This window comes from Miscanthus floridulus, chromosome 6, assembly GCF_019320115.1.
Source record: "Miscanthus floridulus cultivar M001 chromosome 6, ASM1932011v1, whole genome shotgun sequence".
NCBI classification, from domain to species: Eukaryota; Viridiplantae; Streptophyta; class Magnoliopsida; order Poales; family Poaceae; genus Miscanthus; species Miscanthus floridulus.
The window spans coordinates 29,949,471-29,970,480 of record NC_089585.1 but is presented as its reverse complement, the minus strand read 5'-3'; the positions used below and the strand labels follow the sequence as shown (position 1 = coordinate 29,970,480).

The 21,010-nt window shown below is 42.3% G+C and overlaps 1 protein-coding gene and 1 pseudogene across 1 annotated transcript; one reads left to right on the top strand and one right to left on the bottom strand.

Moving 5' to 3' along the window:
• Positions 1–338: 338 nt before the first annotated feature.
• LOC136460435 (heavy metal-associated isoprenylated plant protein 43-like) lies at positions 339–1,091 on the bottom strand. Its single transcript, XM_066460130.1, has 3 exons — positions 1,081–1,091; positions 891–966; positions 339–796 (listed from the first exon to the last, which is right to left on the bottom strand). Exons 1-3 carry the CDS (start codon positions 1,087–1,089, stop codon positions 339–341), a joined length of 543 nt encoding a protein of 180 aa, XP_066316227.1. The 5' UTR covers positions 1,090–1,091.
• Positions 1,092–1,995: 904 nt separating this feature from the next.
• LOC136460434 (protein RETARDED ROOT GROWTH, mitochondrial-like) lies at positions 1,996–20,368 on the top strand (annotated as a pseudogene).
• Positions 20,369–21,010: the final 642 nt, after the last annotated feature.

The following is a 21,010-nucleotide window of genomic DNA, read 5'->3' as shown; positions in this document are numbered from 1 at the left end:
TAGATATTAGTTTCAATTCATGAGATCCAAATAGACCCTTAGATGAAATATATATACATAACAAAGCCACAACAGCGGTTGAGTACAACAGTCTTGCAGAGGCCGGAATAAAATTTTCTTTTTCTAAAATATAATCTTACGTTTAGTGAGAGAAAACCATCAAAAATCTCAAGCAACTTTGCATATATAGTAGGAGTACAATGAACACAAACTATAAAGATACAGGGTGAGATCCATATAACCATATAAACTTGCCATAGGAAGACAACTCCCCACTCCGATCCCGTGGCCGAGACCACGCACATTTGGCATGCAGGAGTCGCATGCTGAACAGAACACTACTGGATGGTGCACGCTCCTTCATGTGACCTTTCTTCGTAGCAGCCGTAGTAGGGGTACGGCCTGCTGGCGCACCCGTTGTAGTAGCCGTAGGGGTAGTAGCTAGGCACGGCGCAGGGGTCGTAGTAGCAGCTGGGGCTGGGCTTGCAGCGGCTGCAGGAGCAGCAGCCCTTGCCGAGCCACGCCTCGCAGGCCTTCTCGCACTTGTCCTTGCACTTCTTCTCGCACTTCTCCTTGCACTCCTTGCAGCAGGTGATCTTGTCGCACTTCTCCTTGCACAGCTTCTCGCACGCCTCCTTGCAGGGGTCCTTCTTCTCCGTGGGCTTGTCGTCCTCCACGCTGACGATGGTCGCCTCGAAGCACTTCTTCTTGAGCTTCTGCACGATGCGCACCGGGTCGACCGTCCCGACCACCGTCAGCGTGCACTTCTCGGTGTCGATCTCCATGGACTTGATTCCTGGATGAGTGGTCATATCATACATGGCATCAGCCTGACAGCAGGTATATATACACACATTGTTCATTAGATAGAAAGATAGAAAGGTAGATACCTTGGTTCTTGGAAACAATTGCTAGGATCTCACTCTTGCATTTGTCGCCAATGAGGTCAGCTTTGATAACTATCTTCTGCAATATGATGAGCAAACAGAAAACATTCAATACGAATAATGATTCATGGCCACAAAATTCGGAGTTGATCTGCAGCAGAAAATAAAGACATTATTATCACAAGAACTGAACCTTAGACATTGTGATCGAGATGATGACACCCACACCCCTGGGTTGGAATGGATAGCAGACTGCTGCGTGTGTGTCGGGTGGAGACGGCTCTGCTGGTAGGGCGTAGCACGTACTGAATGTTCTCTGCGAAATCTATTGCCAATCCTAAGCTGCTTATAGGCGGCAATCCTGGAAGTCAACTCGGCGAGACAGCAGCTACTGTCAACACGCCATTGGATGGGACCTGGTCGTAGGAGTAATGAAATATATATATACACACACTTGTGATCCACATGCAGTGGAGGAATTATCATAGCCTGTTTCTTAATGCAGGAGGTTGCAACTGTCTGCTTGACTGGTTAGTCAATTCTCTTGCTCTGAGATGTCACTGACTTAGCTCATAAGGATTGGTCGGTTTTTGCTGGTACACATGTTAGTTACGATAGGGAATTTTTAGGGAGTAAATAATATGGTTCACTCATCATACCGGGTCCGTCTACACGTTGTTTCTTGTTTGTGGAAATGTCAGCCCAATGCAAAGGGTTGTTTTAGTTTGAGTTCACCCAACAACACCCCAACAAACATTTTAAGTTATCAGAAAATTGGGGGATCGGACACGCATATCCTCCAGTTTACTAAAACATGTGATCCTGATCACACCTTCCCTGAAAGCATATCTCCTACAATTAAAAAGAACAAAGCGTGGACACTTTTTAGTACGACATTCCAACGTGGGTCCATCGTCCTGCGTCCTTGTGCGATCCCGTGAGTACACGACGGGCCGAAGCGTGCGATCCCGCCCGGCGCTTCCCCACCCTTTCCCTGAAAATGCCACTCCATGCGGGACCAAGGCGATCACACCTCATCGTATGCCACCGTGCAATAGATGTAAACTGAGCCATTGAACGCCACCAGGAAAATAGAAGGAATTGATTCATGCCCCCATGGCTACGACACCCACGAGCGGTCCCCGACGGTCCTCCCCCCTCACCCCCACGCGGGCGCAGCCACGGTTCGATCCCAGCGCCATGGAGCCGCCGCTGCCGCCGGTGGGAGGGGCCGCCGCCACCATGGGAGTCGGCCATCTCGGGGCCTCCCCAACGCCTTGTAGGTCCGGCGGTGCACCCTCCTCAACCTGGGATCCGGCAGCTCCCCCTCCCCATCACCCTGTTGATCCGATGGCGCCCCCTCCCCATCCCCATCGTCAGCTGTGTCCCGTCCTTTGGTGCTAGATCAGCGGGGTCCCACGCCGCGGCCGCTCACGTATCGCCTTTCTCGAGGCTTTTCTTGTCGGCCTCGGCGGCCATGGCCATCGCGCCCCACGACGCATGTGAGTCGGGCCTCGGCGGCTTGGCGCACTGGGCTTGGATTCGCGCGGGGACCGAGTCGGCCCCGGCGCCCGCGCCACCACAGGAGGAGGACGAGGGCCCGGCACACTACATCCCCGTCAAGGCCTACTTCCTCTCCACCAGGTAAGCACGCAGCGCCGCTCCAGCGCTTGCTCGATAGGTGTTTGATGATTTATCAGCGAGGAAACATTCGGTGCTACCGTGCTATTATGAAGAGATGCCAATGCCCAATTGGCGCTACGAACTAAAATAACGTGTTTTCAATTTTTCCTCCTCGCCATGGCAGCATTGATCTGAAGAGCATGCAAGCGGAGCATGGGAATGATATTGTACCTCCATCGACCTGTTCGCTTAACTACATTGCGCTTCGGTACTCCGAGTTCCCACGTGAGATTATTTTCCAGTATGCTTCTGTTGTGCTTTTCAGCATTGCTGATCATGAAGCTGAGTACCATCTTGATACACTACTACAAAAAGCATTTCTAGGGGCGGCTGGTAACCCTTTGTAGGGGCGGTTTGCCCAGCCGCCCCTACGCAAGGGTCTCTACAAATCATGCATTTGTAGGGGTGGTTCCCAGGTCGCCCCTACAAATCGATTTGTAGGGGCGGCTCGTATTACCAGCCGCCCCTACAAATCTATTTGTAGGGGTGGCTTGTATTACCAGCCGCTCCTACAAATCGTTTTGTAGGGGCAGCTGTAGTACCAGTCGCCCCTACAAACAGGTATTTGTAGGGGTGGTTCAATCTAGAACCGCCCCTACAGTACGTTTTCCCACCAAAAAAAAATTAAATTTACAATTCAAAATCGCGTTGCCAAACGTCCTATGACCAACGTTCCGAACCGCGCTCGCGTTGCCGAACGCCCCGCGACCAACATTCTGAACCGCGTTCGCGTTGCCGAACACCCCGCGACCAGCGTTCCGAACCGCGTTCGCGTTGCCGAACGCCCCGTGACCAGTGTTCACGTTGCCGAATGCCCCGCGACTGCGACTACAAGCACAAGAGTATTATATAAACTACAATTACAAGTCCAATTCACAAGAATATATACAATCCATCATTAAATATATAAATTCTATACACATTGTTATCAACGTCCTAGAGCTAGCCTTTCAGTCTCACGAAGGTGTTGGTACTGAGGATTTGTACCTAACTTAGACTCTCGGTCATGGTAGGCGCCTCTGACGTGTACAATCTGGTCCAATATGAAGTTGCAAAGGTTGTCGACGAGCTCTAAGAGTTGGTCATCCTTGTATGGGTCTCTTTTCATTCCTTTCTCTTCTCTCCACTACAAGAGAAAAGTTTCGGTTTAGTATTTCATACCATTTACGAAGTTTTTATACTATGGGTGAAGAGGTTCAAACTTACCCTTAAGGGGTGTCTCCTGTAGGCACCAGTGTTACTCATTATAGAACATATATAGTATCCACAATGTATACTCCTAGGCTTCTGCTTGGGGCACTGTGTGTTTTGCATATAAAAATGTTAAGTAATGCTTTTGACAGCCATGTAATGGAGTACTAAAGAAGTAAGTTACACTTACCACATATAGTGTTTTTATAGCCAGCTTTTCCTTCCTTGCTGGATCATGCCTTCCATGATGATTAGTGACATAGAACCTAAATGCCCTATTCGAATTATTTTAGCAAATACAACTTGTTAGTATCCAAAAGTGAACGTTACAAGTATGTATACAAACATATAAGCTAATAATGATTGTCGATATGTATACGTCTTGAAAATCTATATGAAGTCTTTGTATGTCACCGTGTCCTTATCTAATGAATCAAAGACCCATGCCATGCTCCTCCCGACATCGACGGCTATACAAATCCAGTGATTGCTGCATGGATTTAATTATAGAACTAGATAAGCTCTTTTGCATCGAATAAAATATATCGAACAAAGCTTTAAGTATAGAGTTGAGCTTACTCAAAGTTGTATGGTAGCCATATAGTAGAGTGTTGTTGGAGATTTTTGAAAGCCAGGGCAATGTATGCCGCAACCTTAAAGGACTCTTCCCTTAGTTTCGTCGTACGGATGTGCTCTTTCTCCCGAAGAGTCTTTGCAGCAGCTAGCTCTTTGGCATCAAGTGTCCACCGTTTAGGGTAATTAAAATTTGTTTGGGCTATAGCTTGAGGGTCCACATATCCGGCTTTCACACTTGGCATTTGTTTGACAATGTGCACTTGCATTCTATAAATCACGACAGTGGGTTAGTTACAACAAAATTCAAAGATTATATTCATATCATATCGAGAGGACAAGGACTTATAGGCACCATGTGCGAATTAGATTCATCTCCATTTCTCCCAGGTGAAAGCATGTTTGCATGTCATTGAAGTCAAAGACAATTTTCCCAGCTGGGCTTCCAAATGTGCCGGTGGGAAAGCATGCTTGTATGATATTTATGCTCATTGGGAGAACACGCAAGTACCAATCATGGAACCTTCTCATTCCAAGTGGTAGGCGCTGGATGTCCCGGTTTGGTAGGAAGGGCTTGCCTCTTTCATATATTTTCGGGCAATCCTTTGACCATTTGATGGCATCAATATTTGGATACTGCTTTGCAATTTGGTGGAGTTTGCTAGTGATGGCCTCCTTAGAACCCCGTGATGGGACTTTTTAACTTTGTTCTCAGGATTGAACTGGTCATGGGAATACCACTTGGACATCGATGAGACGTCTTTGATCGAAACATAAACTGGCCTTATGGTGATTAGATGCTTCTTTCGAAGTTTCCATACAGGCACGTCCTCATCTTCTTGTGCTGCAGCTTCTTTAGGAGGCACTCGTTGTTCATGTATCGGCTGTGCTTGTTGAGAAGACTATGGTATCTCAAGATGCACTTGCTCGGTACGAGCTAGAGAAGGTTGTGGCATCTCATTAGGCACATGCTCGCTAGGAGGTGGGGAAGAATGTGGCATCTCAGGAATGTGGGGGTCACGAGACGGTGAAAATATCTTCCCGACCTCAACAACTCGCTCCAAATTTGGGAGAGGGGGAGGCAGGTGAAGAAGCAGTCAATATAATGTCCTAGTTTGTGCCAGAGGATGAACTGCCCCATAACATCTCCGAGTAACACCAGCCCCTCAGGGAGTTGCATAGTCTATCCTCCACTGCATGAAACTCGGGCTTCACTATATGCACCTCGACCCTAGTGTAGTCTGGAGGTATCTTATTATTGTGGTGTAAGCCACTGGGAGGATGTGCCACACCCGTTGCCACCTCCATCACTAGTGTTCTGCCGACCGCTGAGAAACACCAAGGTGCAACTAGTTGGTTCCCGTATGCGATCGACTAGGGTTGTGGCTAGTAGTGGAACCTTGGCTGCTAGGAACTTTCGGAGGGCTGCCAACTAATGCTAGTTCTCCCAGCGGCGTCTCTAATATCCGTGGCTCCATAGACAGTCCTTGCTCCTCTAGTGCCTTTGCAACTAGAGCCTTCACTTCGAGCTCAAGACTAGTCTCCCAGTCTCGGCCATGTTTTTTGTACATGTGCCTGTCCTCTTTGAATCCTTGCTTCCAGGTCATCCTTTTCCCTAGCCCCCTGGTGTGGCCTATGTGCTCCTTGACTCCCAAGCCAAGGCTAAGCTCGTCCCTCTCTCTAGAAGGATTGAATGAGCCCTTCTGCTTGTCTTCAGCATATTTCAGTATCCTTGATACCAGCCTCTTGGGTCTCTGGCTTATCAAACTTAAGATTACTACTGGATGATTCTATACTCCTCGCATATATCCTAGTTCCTTGAGCGTACCTTCAAATTCATCACATCGATATTCCCAGCAGCTACGGCCTCTTCGTCCATCTTCCTAAATTGCTCTTCCTTGGCATAGTAGCCACCGGGGCCTAGATGATGGTGGTGTTTGTTTCTCTTCGCCAGCTCGGTGTTACGGGCACTGAGCTCCAATGCCTCCGGTGAAGTCTTCTGAGCCACTGAGCTCCTCCCATTGACTAGGAGTTATTTTGCCGAACTCATTGAAAGGAGTTAACACCTTTTGGATATACTTCGTATTGAGCTCCGACCTCCAATGTTGGAATGACTCTCCCATCATCCTGATAGTATTTTTTACCAATTTGTGCTTGCCCTCCAGAAATCTAAAATTGACCTTTAGCTACCTATCTCATAGTGCATTCTTTGTGTTCTCTGGTACCTCTTTCTAGTTAGGGATTGCTGGGTTCAATTTATCTCTTACTAGGGCCCTGATCACATTACTGAATTTTTCTCTTAATTCCTTTAGCTCAAGGATCTCCCTTGCTGGCCCGACCTCTGCTATCACATAGCATGCCTTATCTGAATATAGATTTCCTTTTCTATCTCCTCATTTCCTCTTAGGCTTGGTAGTCGTGGTTGTGTCTTGAGTTTGTGGAGTAGAGGCATCGTGATCCATCTCTATGGCTATTGCCTCTGCTCTCCTTTCCTTTACTCCGTCTCGTCCAGCGAGATGTCGCTGGACGTCGACGTCATCTTTTTCGAGTTTCAGGAGGGACCTGTATATACGACAGGTCAAAGTGTTAGCAGAGGTAACACAACCAAAGCTTTAGCAAAATTTACAAGCTAAGGCTTTTTCCCTACCTCCTTGTTCGGGTCAAAATCCTTGTCTAAATCTTCCTCTATTGGCCTCCTTCTGGCTTCATGTGGGAAAGGATCCTCGGGACTTTCATATCCCTCTTCTAAGTCATCATCATCATCATCCTCTTCTTCTTCGCCTTCAGCAGCCTCTCCTACTCTTCCTTCTGCTCCCCCTTCCTCCTCGTCACACTGCTCCTGAGTAGGCATCACTTCTAGATCCTTTTCTAACTCGTTATCGAACTGCTCCTGAGTTAGCTGGTCCTCTAGTGCTTGCTCCTCATTGGTTGGGTGCTCATCATGCTCGGGGCATCGAGCTGCACTGTCTGGCATCCACGACATTATTTCGTGCTTTGTTCTAATAGATGCAAGAAAGTGTGCTTTAGGTACGCGAGAAGGTATAAGAAATCAAAAAGGGCTATAAACCAAAGTAGTCCTATAAAACAACAATATATCAAAAAAGAGTAGTAGCAGTGGTAGAGGCCTTAGAAACATGTCAATCATCATCTGATCTTAAACTTGGAGCATCAAGGCATCATAATAGAGAAGAGAGGAGAAGGTAATGTAGGGGCAGGCTGCTAATGATGCCAAGTTCCTCATAAGTTCTTGATCATCAGCTCATATTCCATATAATGTATGGACTTGGACAATTTCATCATCGGCAAAACAAAGGAGAGGAGAGGAGAGGGGAGATTTGGCAAAAAACCAACAACTGCTTAGCAAACAAAGTGCAGCAGCTGATGGCAAAAGACAGGACAATAAGTCCTGGGCGAGTCCTAGGAGATTTGGCAAAAAAAGCAACAGCAACCAACAGTTAGTAGCTAGAAGTAGCCACTTAGGAGTAGTAAGTAGAAAGTAGTTGAGTAGAGTAAGTGTAGCAGTAGAGTGGTAGTAGTAGAGTAAGAGCAGCAGCCACTTAGGAGTAGTAGTAGGAGCATCACTGAAAGAAGAGCAGCAGTAGGAGTAGCAAGTACAGGGAGGAGTAATAGGAGTAGTAACAGGAGGAGTAGTAGGAGTAGTAAGAGGAGTAGTAGTAGGAGGAGGAGTAGTAGTAGGAGGAGTGGTAGGAGGAGGAGTAGTAGAAGTAATAGCAGCAACAACCACTACACACCAGCAGTATATAAGCAAAAAAATAGAGAAGGAGTAGTAGTAGGAGCAGGAGGAGTACTAGTAGGAGTAGTGGTAGGAGTAGTAGTAGTAGTAGCATCAACCACTACACACCAGCAATATATAAGCAAAAAAACAGAGAAGGAGTGGTAGTAGTAGAGTAAGAGCAGCAGCCACTTAGGAGTAGCAAGTAGTAGTAGTAAGTAGAAAGTAGTAGAGTAGAGTAAGTGTAGCAGTAGAGTGGTAGTAGTAGAATAAGAGCAGCAACCACTTAGCAGTAGAATGGTAGTAGTAGGTGCTATAATGACAGATTATATATATAAAAAAAGAGTAGTAGCAGTGGTAGAGGCCTCAGAAACATGTCAATCATCATCTGATCTTGAACTTGGAGCATCAAGGCATCATAACAGAGAAGAGAGGAGAAGGTAATGTAGGGGCGGCTGCTAATGATGCCAAGTTCCTCACAAGTTCCTAATCATCAGCTCATATTCCATATAATGTATGGACTTGGACAATTTCATCATTGGCAAAACAAAGGAGAGGAGAGGAGAGGGGAGATTTGGCAAAAAACCAACAAATGCTTAGCAAACAAAGTGCAACAGCTGATGGCAAAAGATAGGACAACAAGTCCTGGGTGAGTCCTAGGAGATTTGGCAAAAAAAGCAACAGCAACCAACAGTTAGTAGCTAGAAGTAGCCACTTAGGAGTAGTAAGTAGAAAGTAGTTGAGTAGAGTAAGTGTAGCAGTAGAGTGGTAGTAGTAGAGTAAGAGCAGCAGCCACTTAGGAGTAGTAGTAGGAGCATCACTGAAAGAAGAGTAGCAGTAGGAGTAGCAAGTATAGGGAGGAGTAATAGGAGTAGTAAGAGGAGTAGTAGGAGTAGTAAGAGGAGTAGTAGTAGGAGTAGTAGGAGTGGTAGGAGGAGTAGTAGAAGTAATAGCAGCAACAACCACTACACACCAGCAGTATATAAGAAAAAAAAACAGAGAAGGAGTAGTAGTAGGAGCAAGAGGAGTACTAGTAGGAGTAGTGGTAGGAGTAGAGTAGTAGTAGTAGCAACAACCACTACACACCAGCAATATATAAGCAAAAAAACAGAGAAAGAGTGGTAGTAGTAGAGTAAGAGCAGCAGCCACTTAGGAGTAGCAAGTAGTAGTAGTAAGTAGAAAGTAGTAGAGTAGAGTAATTGTAGCAGTAGAGTGGTAGTAGTAGAATAAGAGCAGCAGCCACTTAGCAGTAGAATGGTAGTAGTAGGTGCTATAATGACAGATTACATATATAAAAAAGAGTAGTAGCAGTGGTAGAGGCCTCAGAAATATGTCAATCATCATCTGATCTTGAACTTGGAGCATCAAGGCATCATAATAGAGAAGAGAGGAGAAGGTAATGTAGGGGCGGCTGCTAATGATGCCAAGTTCCTCACAAGTTCTTGATCATCAGCTCATATTCCATATAATGTATGGACTTGGACAATTTTATCATCGGCAAAACAAAGGAGAGGAGAGGAGAGGGGAGATTTGGCAAAAAAACCAACAACTGCTTAGCAAACATAGTGCAGCAGCTGATGGCAAAAGACAGGACAACAAGTCCTGGGCTAGTCCTGGGACATTTGGCAAAAAAGCAACATCAGCCAACAGTTAGTAGCTAGAAGTAGCAAGTAGTAGTAGTAAGTAGAAAGTAGTTGAGTAGAGTAAGTGTAGCAGTAGAGTGGTAGTAGTAGAGTAAGAGCAGTAGCCACTTAGGAGTAGCGAGTAGTAAGAGGAGTAGTAGGAGTAGTAAGAGGAGTAGTAGTAGTAGTAGGAGGAGTAGTAGTAGTGGTAGGAGGAGTAGTAGTAGTAGCAGCAGCCACTACACACCAGCAGTATATAAGCAAAATAAAAATAGAGAAGGAGTGGAGTAGTAGAGTAAGAGCAGCAGCCACTTAGGAGTAGCAAGTAGTAGTAGTAAGTAGAAAGTAGTTGAGTAGAGTAAGTGTAGCAGTAGAGTGGTAGTAGTAAAGTAAGAGCATCAGCCACTTAGGAGTAGCGAGTAGTAAGAGGAGTAGTAGTAGTAGGAGGAGGAGTAGTAGTAGTGGTAGGAGGAGTAGTAGTAGTAGTAGTAGTAGCAGCAGCAGCAGCAGCCACTACACACCAATAGTATATAAGCAAAATAAAAACAGAGAAGGAGTGGTAGTAGTAGAGTAAGAGCAGCAGCCACTTAGGAGTAGCAAGTAGTAGTAGTAAGTAGAAAGTAGTTGAGTAGAGTAAGTGTAGCAGTAGAGTGGTAGTAGTAGAGTAAGAGCAGCAGCCACTTAGGAGTAGCGAGTAGTAAGAGGAGTAGTAGGAGTAGTAAGAGGAGGAGTAGTAGTAGGAGTAGTAGTAGTAGTGGTAGGAGTAGTAGAAGTAGTAGTAGCAGCAGCAGCAGCAGCCACTACACACCAGCAGTATATAAGCAAAATAAAAACAGAGAAGGAGTGGTAGTAGTAGAGTAAGAGCAGCAGCCACTTAGGAGTAGCAAGTAGTAGTAGTAAGTAGAAAGTAGTTGAGTAGAGTAAGTGTAGCAGTAGAGTGGTAGTAGTAGAGTAAGAGCAGCATCCACTTAGGAGTAGCAAGAGAGAAGAGAGGAGAAGATAGAAGAGAGGAGAAGAGAGGTGAGAGAAGAGAGAATAGAGGTCTGCACAAAAGAGATCCCCAAAAAACTTAACAAAAGAGAAAAACAGAGAGACAGACAAAGGAGCCGCTGTCAACTCTAAGCAACTCTAAGCAACAGTGGAGATCCCAAAAAAAAGGAGTAGCTGTAAAATGCTCACACTGCTAGCAGGGAGCAAGAGGTCGTTTTGGAGCATTTTTTAGAAGCTGAACCAAACAAGACCGGTCTGCCAGCAGGGAGCAAGAGGCCATTTTGGAGCACTAGCAGCAACGAGAAGATGGCAGCATTGCCGGACAATGTCGGCATAGTCATGGCAGACCCAAGTAAGTTCTCCGTGGCAATCGTGGCCGCGATCAACAGCTATATGGGGAAGGACGGGCAGGTGGCGGGCGGCAAGGACGGGGAGAGCAGCAGCAGCACGAGTAGTAACAAGTGGCGGGTGGTCGAATCACTTCCACCTCTATGACTAGTAATCAGTAGGGTATAAGACACCACCACTGAGAGACTAGTTAATTGTGGAAAATTTAAGGGGTGTGTTTCTTCATAATTTGTTGTGTGTAAACAAATCAAGATAGCGCGCATAGGGGCAGGCAAACACAAATTGGAGGGAATTTTTGGGCCATTGGTTGTAATCATTTTTTAGGTTTTGCTCCATTGAAACAAATCAACTGAAATTGTTGTTAACCGTAAACTGCAATATCTATTGTTTTATCATGCTCACTCAAAAGGCAACATGTGAAATTTTGCAATATGCACGTAGAACTTGGCGTCTTAAATTATGAGGTATTGCGTAAATAATGTATAGTCTAACACTAGAGTTCTCTCAAAACAACAATGTTGAACTGGTTTTGCTTATTTCATCAAAAAGCAAGTAAGTCATGATATATGTGCAATAGACATAGAACATAAGGATTCTAATTACATATGTGTTTTCTTTAAAAAAATAGAGTACTTCAATTTATACCAAGTTTATTCACTACATATAACTTGAATTAACTTGTTTGGTTCAGCTTCTAAAAAATGCTCACACTGCCATAAAGTAGAACACCAACCAAATGGCCAGAACTAGAAACTGCTTTTTCAGAAAAAGCAATTGCTCTCATGCAGTATAAGTTTCACAACACCTTGGACCTCTAGTTTTGGCTTTGAAGGAAGACATTTTTCACTGCTTTACAGTTTATTTCAAGAAAGGTAAAGAGAGAGTAGATTTCATAGTTGTTTTAACCAAATAGCCTACATAATTTTCGTAGCACATAGCTCACGGAAGCTTTTTCAGAGCTCACAGTTGAACCAAACAAACCTTTAGTATTGTACTAGCTGCTCCATCTGTCTTTGAGCAAATTCATATCTTCTATAGTTGTCTTAAGTCAAAAAATTTAAAATTTGAACAAATTTATTAAAAATAACAAATATTTATGACATGGAATTAGTATCTTTAGATATACCATGAAATATATTTTAGTGCATATAAATATTTATATATATTTTTCTATAAATTTGTTAAACTTAAAAAAGATAACTGCTTGAGACAACTATAGAAGATTTAGCTAGCGAGGAGTTGTTCTAGAAGTAGCAGAACTTCACAAGATTAGAAGATCTTGGAAGGGGCGCATAGCAGAGGTGGCTACACTAGAATCGAACAAGCACTTGAAATCAATTGAGAAGTAGGAAAGAGTGGATATGAACTCACATTGGGCCTGGGTCGCCTGGGCCTGGACCAGCGCAGCGCCTGCAGCTGGCTGGCGTTGGCCACCCCGAGCACAGCTGACTCATAGGTGCCGATGTTCCCGACGATCCTCTTGGTCGACTACAGGTACACGTACGCCTCCACGGAGATCAGTGCAGACGGTGGATCCCACTTCCTGGAGTGGAACAGGAAGCCGAGCTCGACGGGGCGGGTGCGAAGATGGGGCCGCCGTCGGCCGGTCAGAAACCCTAGGTCGGGGAGGAGGGCGCGCGCGGGTGCGGGGAGGGGAGGCAGCCTGACGGCGTCGGAGAAGAAGAGAGCGCCCAACAGGCAACTCCCGTGTGCAGCCTTGATTATATAGGCGGGATGATTTGTAGGGGTGGTTTCTGATCCAGCCGTCCCTACAAATCCATTTATAGAGGCGGTTCCTGATCCAGCCGCTCCTACAAATAGTTTCTACTTTTTAAATAATAAATTCTATATTTTTTATATCATAAAAACACAAAATAATATAAAAAATTATGTATATGCACAAATATAATATTTTGTATTATTCTATATATAAACAAATATATATATAAATAATTGTGGTCAAAGCAATCTAGAAAACAAAAAAAATTAAAAATTTGAATTTTAAAACTTCGACTGCAATTTTATGACATTAAATGAAATAAAATGAAAATGTTGTAAACATAAAAGTTATACAACTCATCAACATGTACAACTTTTATTTTGGTCATCTTATCATATGACTTTGTTTGAATGATTCAAATTTTGAAATTCAAACAATTTCAACTTGAAATAATATTTTGAAAGAGTAAATGATTTCAGATGAAAAACTCATGAATACCAAAGTTGTAGAACTCATCAATATGTACAACTTTTATTTTGATCATATTTTCATTTGACCAAATTTGAATAGTTGAAATTTTGAATTTCACTAAATGGCAACTTCAAATAAAATTTTGAAACCTTAAATGATTTCAACAATAAAAGTCATGAACATAAAAGTTGTTGAACTACTCACTATCTATAACTTTTATTTTGGTCATTTCTTTATGTGATAAAGTATTAGTAAACATTGTTTATAAATACACATATGACTCATAGTTTCATGAACTATACGAGAAACATGTTGATTTGTAAATAATGTTTACTATCACTTTGTCAGATGAAGAAATGATCAAAATAAAAGTTATAGATCTTGATGAGTTATACAACTTTGATATTCATCACTTTTTCAGCTGAAATCATTTAATGGTTGAAAATCTCATTCGAACTTGTTATTTTTTTTTTAAATTTGAAAATTTGAAGTGCTCAAACTTTGTCAAATGAAAAGAATGACCAAATCAACACACTAACTTGATAGGGCAAGATTTTAGAAAATTTTAGAAAAAAAATCATCACATTTGGAGTTAGTATGAGGGAGAAAGACTAGTTACAAATTTTGCCCAGAGATTAAAAAGAAAAATCATAACTGTTCATGATGATCAATGATGAACAAGTGTGATTTCTCTTTTTAATCTGTGGCTAAAACTTATAACTAGTTTTTCTCTCTCATACTAACTCCAAATGTGATTGTTTTTTTTCCTAAAATTTTCTAAATCATGCTCTATTATTTTAGTCTAGTCATCTATATTTGTCACTAATTTTGAATAATTCAAATTTTAAATTTTAGAAAATAACAGCTTCAAACCTGATTTTCATACACTAAATGATTTCAGCTGTAAAGGTGATGAATATAAAAGTTGTATAACTCATCAAGATCTTCTACTTTTATTTTGGTCATTTCTTCATTTCATAAAGTGTTAAGTGATTTCATAAAGTTTTAGTAGTAATATAGTGGATGTTTAAATAGAGTCATCTAGATGTTGCAAAGGGTAGTCTCACACACATGCATAAATGTAGTCTTACACACATACAAAAATATATAGTCTTACACACGTACATAAATATATAGTCTCACACGCATGCATAAATAAAGTTTTACAAACACACACTTACACAAACACTCCACGTTCAACAACTAGCTAGCCCACTGTAACAACTTTCCCCTTGACACCTTTTTGTTCCCATGGCAATATGTCTTTGAGGAGGTTCTTTTCCACAACATTGATCTTCTTAGGAAAGTCTATGAATAGTGGCATCTCATCGTAGTTATTGTAAGCTTCAACATCGTCCACGCCATCAACTCCAATAATGTACTATTTCCTGGAGGCAACCACGTGCTTTGTCTTCTTCTTCGGGGGGAGGTTACTTTGTGGGTCAGACATATAGAAAACTTATGCGACACGTGAAGCGAGCACCCAAGGGTCATCTTGGTAGCATAAATTCTCGAGGTCCATGACTCTCAACCCGATCTCGTTCAGTTGGTGTTGTTTGATCCAGCGGCATCGAAACAGAGCCACCGTTTTATCCCTTCCATAGTCAAGTTCCCATATCTCTTCAATGATGCCAAAGTATTGGATCTTTCGCCCTAATCCATCGAGAGCCTCTATTCGAACGCCGCTGTTTTGGTTCACATATTTACTATCCTTTGCATGGGTATAGTACGTATACCCATTAATGTCATAAGCATTCCAAGATGTCACCTGTCTCGATGGCCCCTCTACTAACCTACTGATGGTAATAGAGTCTGTGGTTTCTCCAGGCGGTATGTTTTGGTCCTTCAACCATGTAGTTAGTCATTGCTTGTGTTGTTTCATGACCCAATCATCCGAACGGCCATTTCTCTTCGCCATAATGGTAGCCAAGTGTTCATCAATGTACGGTTGCATCAGTTATGTACTCTGTAAGACACTATAATGCACCCGACTCACCTCTTTGTAATCATGGTCAATAAACACTTTTCTACCACTGGTGCCCTTCCCGGCCAGCCTTCCCTTGTGACAAGAATCGGGTTTACCAATCCCTTTCTGTACTTTTAAGTACTCTTGACAGCACTCGACGACTTCTTCAGTACTGTAACCCTCTATCATGGAGCCCTCTGGGTATGCTTGATTATGCACGTATCGACTTAGAGCCGACATGAACCACTCATAGGACCACATTTCATGCAAGTAGCAAGGGCCCATCGCCTATATCTGATGAACCATGTGAATCATGAGATGTGGCATTATATAAAAAAAGCAGGAGGTAAACACATCTCTAGTTGGTTTTGTGTCTCCACCAGAAATTCATGTAGGGCACTTAGCTCTTGCTTGCTAATCGTGTTCTGTGAGATCTCTGAAAAGAAGTAGCACATGCGGGTGATGGCCATTTTCAAGAACTCTATCTTTATAGCCCTGATTGCAATAGGTAGAAACACTGTCAGCATCACATGGCAATCGTGAGCCTTGCAGTGTGTTATTGACAAGTCCTTCATCGACACTAGCTTCTTAACATTTACTAAAAACCCAGTCGGGACTTTGATCCTCCTCAGGAAAGTGCATATACCTCTCTTCTCGTCTGGTGTTAGGTTGAAGCACGCCGTGGGCAGAGTGTATTTTCCATTAGCCTTAGGTACCAGGTAAAGCTGTGGCATCATGTTTAGCTGCACCATGTCTTTCCGTGCCTTCAGACCATCCTTTGACTTGCCTATGTCCATCAAGGTAGCAATGAGACTCTCAAGGACATTCTTCTGCACATGCATAGCATCAATGGCATGGGGGACCTCCAAGTCTGGCCAATAAGGCAGATACTAAAAGAAGATCGATTGTTTCTTGAAAGGTATGCCTTCGATAGGAGGTGTGCTTCTATCTCTGTTTGTCCCATCAGGATTCTTCTTTCCATAGACAACACGTATGTTTTTCACTATTCTATACATGTGTTCTCCGTTATGACGTCTCTCCTAAGGGGTTTCAATCTCCGGGGCGTTGTCATAAAATCTAAAGAATAATTTGTTGCGGTACTTGTAACTTGTCTTTAAGAAGCGTCGGTTTCTTAGGTAAACTATCTTCTTGGATGCATCTAGGTACACCCATGTAGTACCATCCTAGCAAACCAAGCATCTCGTCTTTCCTTTGATCTGTCCAGACAAAGCAAACAACACGGGATAATCATTGGTAGTAACAAATATTATTGCTCTACATATAAAGTCCTCCTTTCAGAACGCATCATACATCTGCTCCCCATGCCTCCATAGCCTCTCTATTTCTTGCATCAAAGGCTCGAGGAACTTGTCTATATCAATGCCTGGTTATTTAGGGCCAGAAATAAGAATAGTGAGGAGAAGGTACTTCCTCTTCTGACACAACCATGTTGGGATGTTGTACATGGTCAAGATCACTGGCCATGTGCTGTGGTCGCTCATCCTCTTATTGAAGGGATTCATTCCATCGGTGCTCAAGCCAAACCGTACATTCCTTGGGTCATCGCTGAATTCTTTGTGCTTCTCATCAAACCTTTGCCACTGACTACAATCAGTCGGGTGTGCAATCTTATCATCATCCACCTTGCGCTCATCATCCCACCATGTCATGAGTGCGACTTCTTTAGGGTTTAGGAAGATACGTCTCAAGCGGTCGGTCATTGGCAGGTACCACATTACCAAGGCAGAAATTCTTCTCTGCTTTGCATCGTTGCCTAATGGAGTGTCCTCTGGGGGCTAAGATTCTTGTACCACCTTTTTTGTACCCTTTTTATTCCTCTTTTTTCCCATGGAGGGTTCGTCACCACTGTAAAGGTCATTGTTCTTGCACTGGCTGGCCCCACACCAGGGACATTTATCTAGTGACTTGAATGTTTTGCCACGAAAAAGTATACAGTGGTTGGGGCATGCATGGATTTTTTCGACCCCCATTGTCAATGGACTTATGACCTTCTTCGCTTGGTATGTGTTGGCGGGAACTGAGTTTGGTTGTGGCAGCACCTATGACAGGAGATGCAATAGATCATTGAAACTATAGTCTGACCAGCCGTACTTAGCCTTTAGGATGAGTAGCTCAAGCACAAAACATAGCAATGTCCAATGTGTCGGACAACCCTTTTCAACACCATACACAGTCTCCTTCGATGCTTTTGTCACCCTTTCCAAAATTTCTAGACCTTTTGGGCTATTTAGTAAAATCTCTAGTCCAAGGGTTCAAATCATGTCCTCCAAATCATCTTCATCCCCGACACATGCTCCACCATCATTATTGGCACCATTTTCGTCGTTACCATCCCAACCACCAGCATCACCACCTTGTTCATTACCAAACTCAAAATCCCTTCGTGCATCAAGCTCTGCTGAATATTGAGACATGGATTCTATGGTTTCGTTGTCGTATTCCTCCTCATCCTCGTCGTTAACAATAACCGTTTTACCATAATGAATCCACACTGTGTAGTCCTCAACAAATCCTCGCATAATCAAATGTGATCTGATGATAGTCACATTTGTCCATGCCATACGGTTCTTGCAATCTTTACATGGGCAAATAATTGTATCCTTATTCTCTTTCAATGTCGTTGCATGCTTCTTTGCGGCTTCAATAAATTTGTCTACCTCTTCACGGAAACCTACCTTGAACCTTAACGAACCATACATCCAAGAGTTCCTGTACTCCATCTTTTACAACAACAACAAAACAAACATTAAAGGACTACTTATTTAGATATATATAAAAATGAATCAAATTAATAATTACTTGAGAATAATTGTATATACTTTAGATATATATGAATATAAATCTAATATAATTACATGAAGCATAAAAACACACCATGGTAGAGAAAAATTAATTAATGGACCCATTTATCCATAAATAATTAAAATACATATTTATTGATTATAATAAATAATTTCAAAGACAACAATTAGCAATAATTATACTTTACCCAATATCTTTCATACAAATCCTAGTCCAATTTCATCAAACATAAATTAACAAAAACAAAATTAATAAAAAAATCAAACCCTAGATCTAGATCCACATGCACATGAAACATCCATAAAACTAACTAATTATTCACTAAAATAAAAAAACATGGACCAAATAAGGTACTGATCTTGTTCTCCTCCCTAATTTACCCTAGTACATTTAAAACTTGGCTCTAATTTGCTTTATAAGTAGCTCAAGCACCATAGAAGAGAGAGAAAAAATAAAACTCTAATTACTCACTAACCTAACCATTAAAACTTCAAAAAAAATGTGGAATAGTATTTTCTTACCTTCTACAACCTCTCCACCAAAGGATTTGAGACCAAAATCTTCCCCCTTAGTAGAGCAATTTTTGGGAGGTGCCTAAGGCCTCTCCACCTTTCTTTCACGGGTTGGAGTGAGTGACCTGAGGAGGAAGAAGTGCTGCAGCTGTTTTATATGTGGGTCATTTGTAGGGGCGGCTGGTGATTGAGCCGCCCCTACAAATGCCATATATATATATATATATATATATATATATATATATATATATATATATATATATAGCTCGGATTTGTAGGGGCGGCTCAAACACCAGCTGCCCCTACAAATAGAAATTCCAGGGGCGGCTGGTGATTGAGCCGCCCCTACAAATCAGACCCCATTTGTAGGGGTGGCTCGTATCACCAGCCGCCCCTGCTGTTTCATTTGTAGGGGCGGCTGGTGTCTAGGCACCCGAGCACGTCACTGTAGGGGCGGCTCCATCACGAGCCGCCCCTACAAAAAAATTCGACCTATTGCTAAAAATCGTTTTTTACGTAGTGATATAATTAGGAAGCATGCTTCAGGATGGCTTCCAGAGACGAGAAAAGATGGTATGCCCAGTTTGCTCACTGCTAAACTGTGTCTGTTTACTGCTTTTTACTTGCCTCCATTTTTGTGTTCCTTGATAACATTTGCATGGACAGAAAACAGTGCCTTCGTTTATATTCAAGATCCTATTTGGTAACTGTGATAGAACTCAACTTAAGAGAATCATCGCATGCCTAGGCTGTGCGTTGTGTGCATTTTTGTTTAGCAGAAATAAGTTGCCACTGCTTTTTGGTCACTGTGATGCTTTGGCATATGCCCCTTGAAATTTCGCTGTTTGACTCTTTGTAAAGATGCAGTGCCATCTACTTTGCATGAACAGATTATGCAGTGGTTGAGAAACCATCCTTGACAGCATGGATGAAAGGAGGTCTTGATTATATAGTTCTTAAAAGTTTGGACACGGATAGGATTTGCATAATTTCAAGCGTTCTTGCTCAAAGTATCGCCCTTGATCATTATATTCGACAAGTACTAAAATTCTGCGAAGTTAATGAACTTATGTGTTGTGACAGTATCATCAAAGCTTTGTCTGGAAAAAAAACACTTTCAACTTGTGGAAGGCTAATTCGAATCTTGTGGATCTTATCATCGGACTTGGTCTTTTTGACAAGTATGTCTACGACACTCAAGTACTGTACTTCCTATTTAGGATGGTTCCATCTCTCATACAACATATATGAAGTTAAATATTTTTTATGGATCAAAGAATGTGTGAATCCCATGTGAACGATTGTGAAGGTGTGCAATTCAAGTCGCTAGACATTGCAGGTCTATAAGCCACTGTTAGCATACATTTGATAATCCCTTTTGGAAAAGAAGGGTTCACTTGGGGTTTATGCTCTTTGTTTGGAATTTCTTCCGGTGCTTTGAATAAATATTGATGATTTTGATCGTTGTACTAAGAAATTGGACATTACTATCTCACAGTACTCATTATTTTTAAAAGTATTGTGCTTGCTATCCGTGGATTATATCATATTCTTGTTGGCTCTATTGCATGCACCCCTTGTTTCTGTCTTGACTCACTTGTTGCTTTTATAGTGCAATTTTTCTTTTGGATCCCTGTTTTTTTCCTTTTTTTTTTTTGCTTCTGGATACATCCACCTTCTATCATTTGACCATGATTTTTTCTGTATTTCTGTGTCTTTTATGAAGATTACCTTTTATGATTTAGAGATTCTCTGGCATACTTTTTACAATCACCAACCAGTTTATTTACTTCAGAAGTTGATCCTGTTGTGCTTCACATGCAATTTGTGTCCTATCCAGGTTCTGTAGTTCTCCTTTCGTGCATTGTGTTGGTTGGTCTATTTGCCTTGCAAACACCAGGGTACTAAGAACTACATTCATGTTTGCACCAATTGTAATCATCTGGCTGCTTTCCATTGGAGGAATTGGTTTATACAACATTCTTCATTGGAACCCAAATATATATCAATCTCTGTCTCCATATTATATGGTTAAGTTCTTTAAAAAGACAGGTAAAGATGGATGGATTGCTTTAGGAGGGATCCTTCTTTCTATGACAGTGGAGTGATGTATGATGTTTACCTTTTCCTCTTCCTATTTTTTTATAACCTGTTTGCCATTTAGGATTTAATCACCAGGTCTACTTTCCACTTTTCAGGCAGTGAAGCAGTGTTTGCTGACCTTGGTCATTTGACGAGTGCATCCATCAGATGTACAGTTAGATCCACGGGATATTTGGAACAAGATATGTCCATGCTAATATCCTTTACTACTTTATAGAAAGAGATTTTACCGTAATTGTAATAACATTAACCATGGTCCATGGAGATGGATGAGCCTGCATTTTAGGAAGACCATATCAGCTAACTGAACTTAAGCGGTTATGGACTGTTAAATGGGCACAATAAAATTCTTCAATTTGCTTGCTAGCTGTACAAATGAACAAGTAAT

What these genes read in the sequence shown, in the direction of transcription:
- LOC136460435 (XM_066460130.1), bottom strand. An exon ending in AATTGTTTCCAAGAACCAAG is followed by an intron (nt 797 to 890) that starts GTATCTACCTTT and finishes CCACTCATCCAG; the next exon opens with GAATCAAGTCCATGGAGATC.